This window comes from Aphanomyces astaci, assembly GCF_000520075.1.
Source record: "Aphanomyces astaci strain APO3 unplaced genomic scaffold supercont1.83, whole genome shotgun sequence".
NCBI lineage: Eukaryota > Oomycota > Saprolegniomycetes > Saprolegniales > Verrucalvaceae > Aphanomyces > Aphanomyces astaci.
This window is the reverse complement of record NW_009798346.1, coordinates 211236-212375: the sequence shown is the minus strand read 5'-3', so window position 1 is coordinate 212375 and position 1140 is coordinate 211236. Positions and strand designations below refer to the sequence as shown.

The 1140-nt window shown below is 47.2% G+C and overlaps 1 protein-coding gene across 1 annotated transcript in view; it reads left to right on the top strand.

Moving 5' to 3' along the window:
- H257_16291 (hypothetical protein) overlaps window positions 1-262 on the top strand; it is a gene marked incomplete at both ends in the record, with an annotated part of 3319 nt that extends 3057 nt beyond the window's left edge. The window contains one exon of the mRNA XM_009844662.1: window positions 8-262. Within this exon, the coding sequence (XP_009842964.1) occupies window positions 8-262 (255 nt within the window). The remainder of the gene's footprint in view (window positions 1-7) is intronic.
- Between the last annotated feature and the right edge of the window lie 878 nt (window positions 263-1140).

Here is a 1140-nt window from a genome sequence, read left to right as displayed (position 1 = left end):
CAACAAGCCAGGCGTATATGGCCGCCTCAGCTCCGCCCGCGCCTTCATCGAGCCGTACTTGGCAAACTCGTCCCCCACGGCTACCCCTGCACCTACGACCACCAAGGTAGGAACCCCTGCACCTACGACCACCAAGGCAGGAACCCCTGCACCTACCACTACGAAGCGGACCACCAAGAGACCTACGACCAAGAAACCCACGACCACTCGTCGTCCCAAGTTTGTCAATGATGGGTTTGGGGATGACGAAGAGACCAACTAAACGCCTGTGGTGAAGCAGTTGTAGGCTTTGTGTCGTGTTGTAAACTAGTACTAGTACTAGTACTACTATGTCGTTTCTAGTCGTTATACAACGAAGTATGTACTAGTAGTACACTACTGTAGTATGTCCTTTATACTTTCGCAGCGTTGGGATGTTTAATGACAGTTAATACAGTAGTACCAGGTACTAGTCTACTTGACTCCGACATTCCCTGCACCTACCACTACGAAGCGGACCACCAAGAGACCTACGACCAAGAAACCCACGACCACTCGCCGTCCCAAGTTTGCCAACGATGGGTTTGGGGATGACGAAGAGACCAACTAAACCCACAGTTGTACGCTTTGTTTGTGTCGTGAGAATACAATAACTAGTAATGTGTACTAGTACCAGACTTTTCAGTACTTTGAAGTGAGGGCATGATGGTACTGGTTGTAACCACACGTTAACTAAAGGCGGAGTAGAAATCTTGGGCAGTAGGTCGGGTAATAGGGTACCTGTCCATTCGCTGTCAACGGGGAACTATCAACGTTACTACAGTATTTGTCGGATACAAGTGGAGACTTAATCCTAGATTATTTGCCTTTGAAAATAGTTTAATCTAGTGATCGCCAGTCAATGTATATGCCTCGCCCTTTGAACGCGTCTACCGGTAGCTAGTCTACCGTAGTCAACTTGTTCATCAGAACCACCAATACGATCGGGTATTCGCGCGTGATAAAATTTATAGTGGTCACAGGGGTTCTTCGCCTTGGGCTCGTGTAATAGACTGGTTTTAGTTGCACTGTCAGTACAAGTACTACTATGTAGTAGGTGCTACTAGGATGGACTGCAAAAATGTGCAATACTTGGGGTATAAATACCCAAAGTATTGAAAG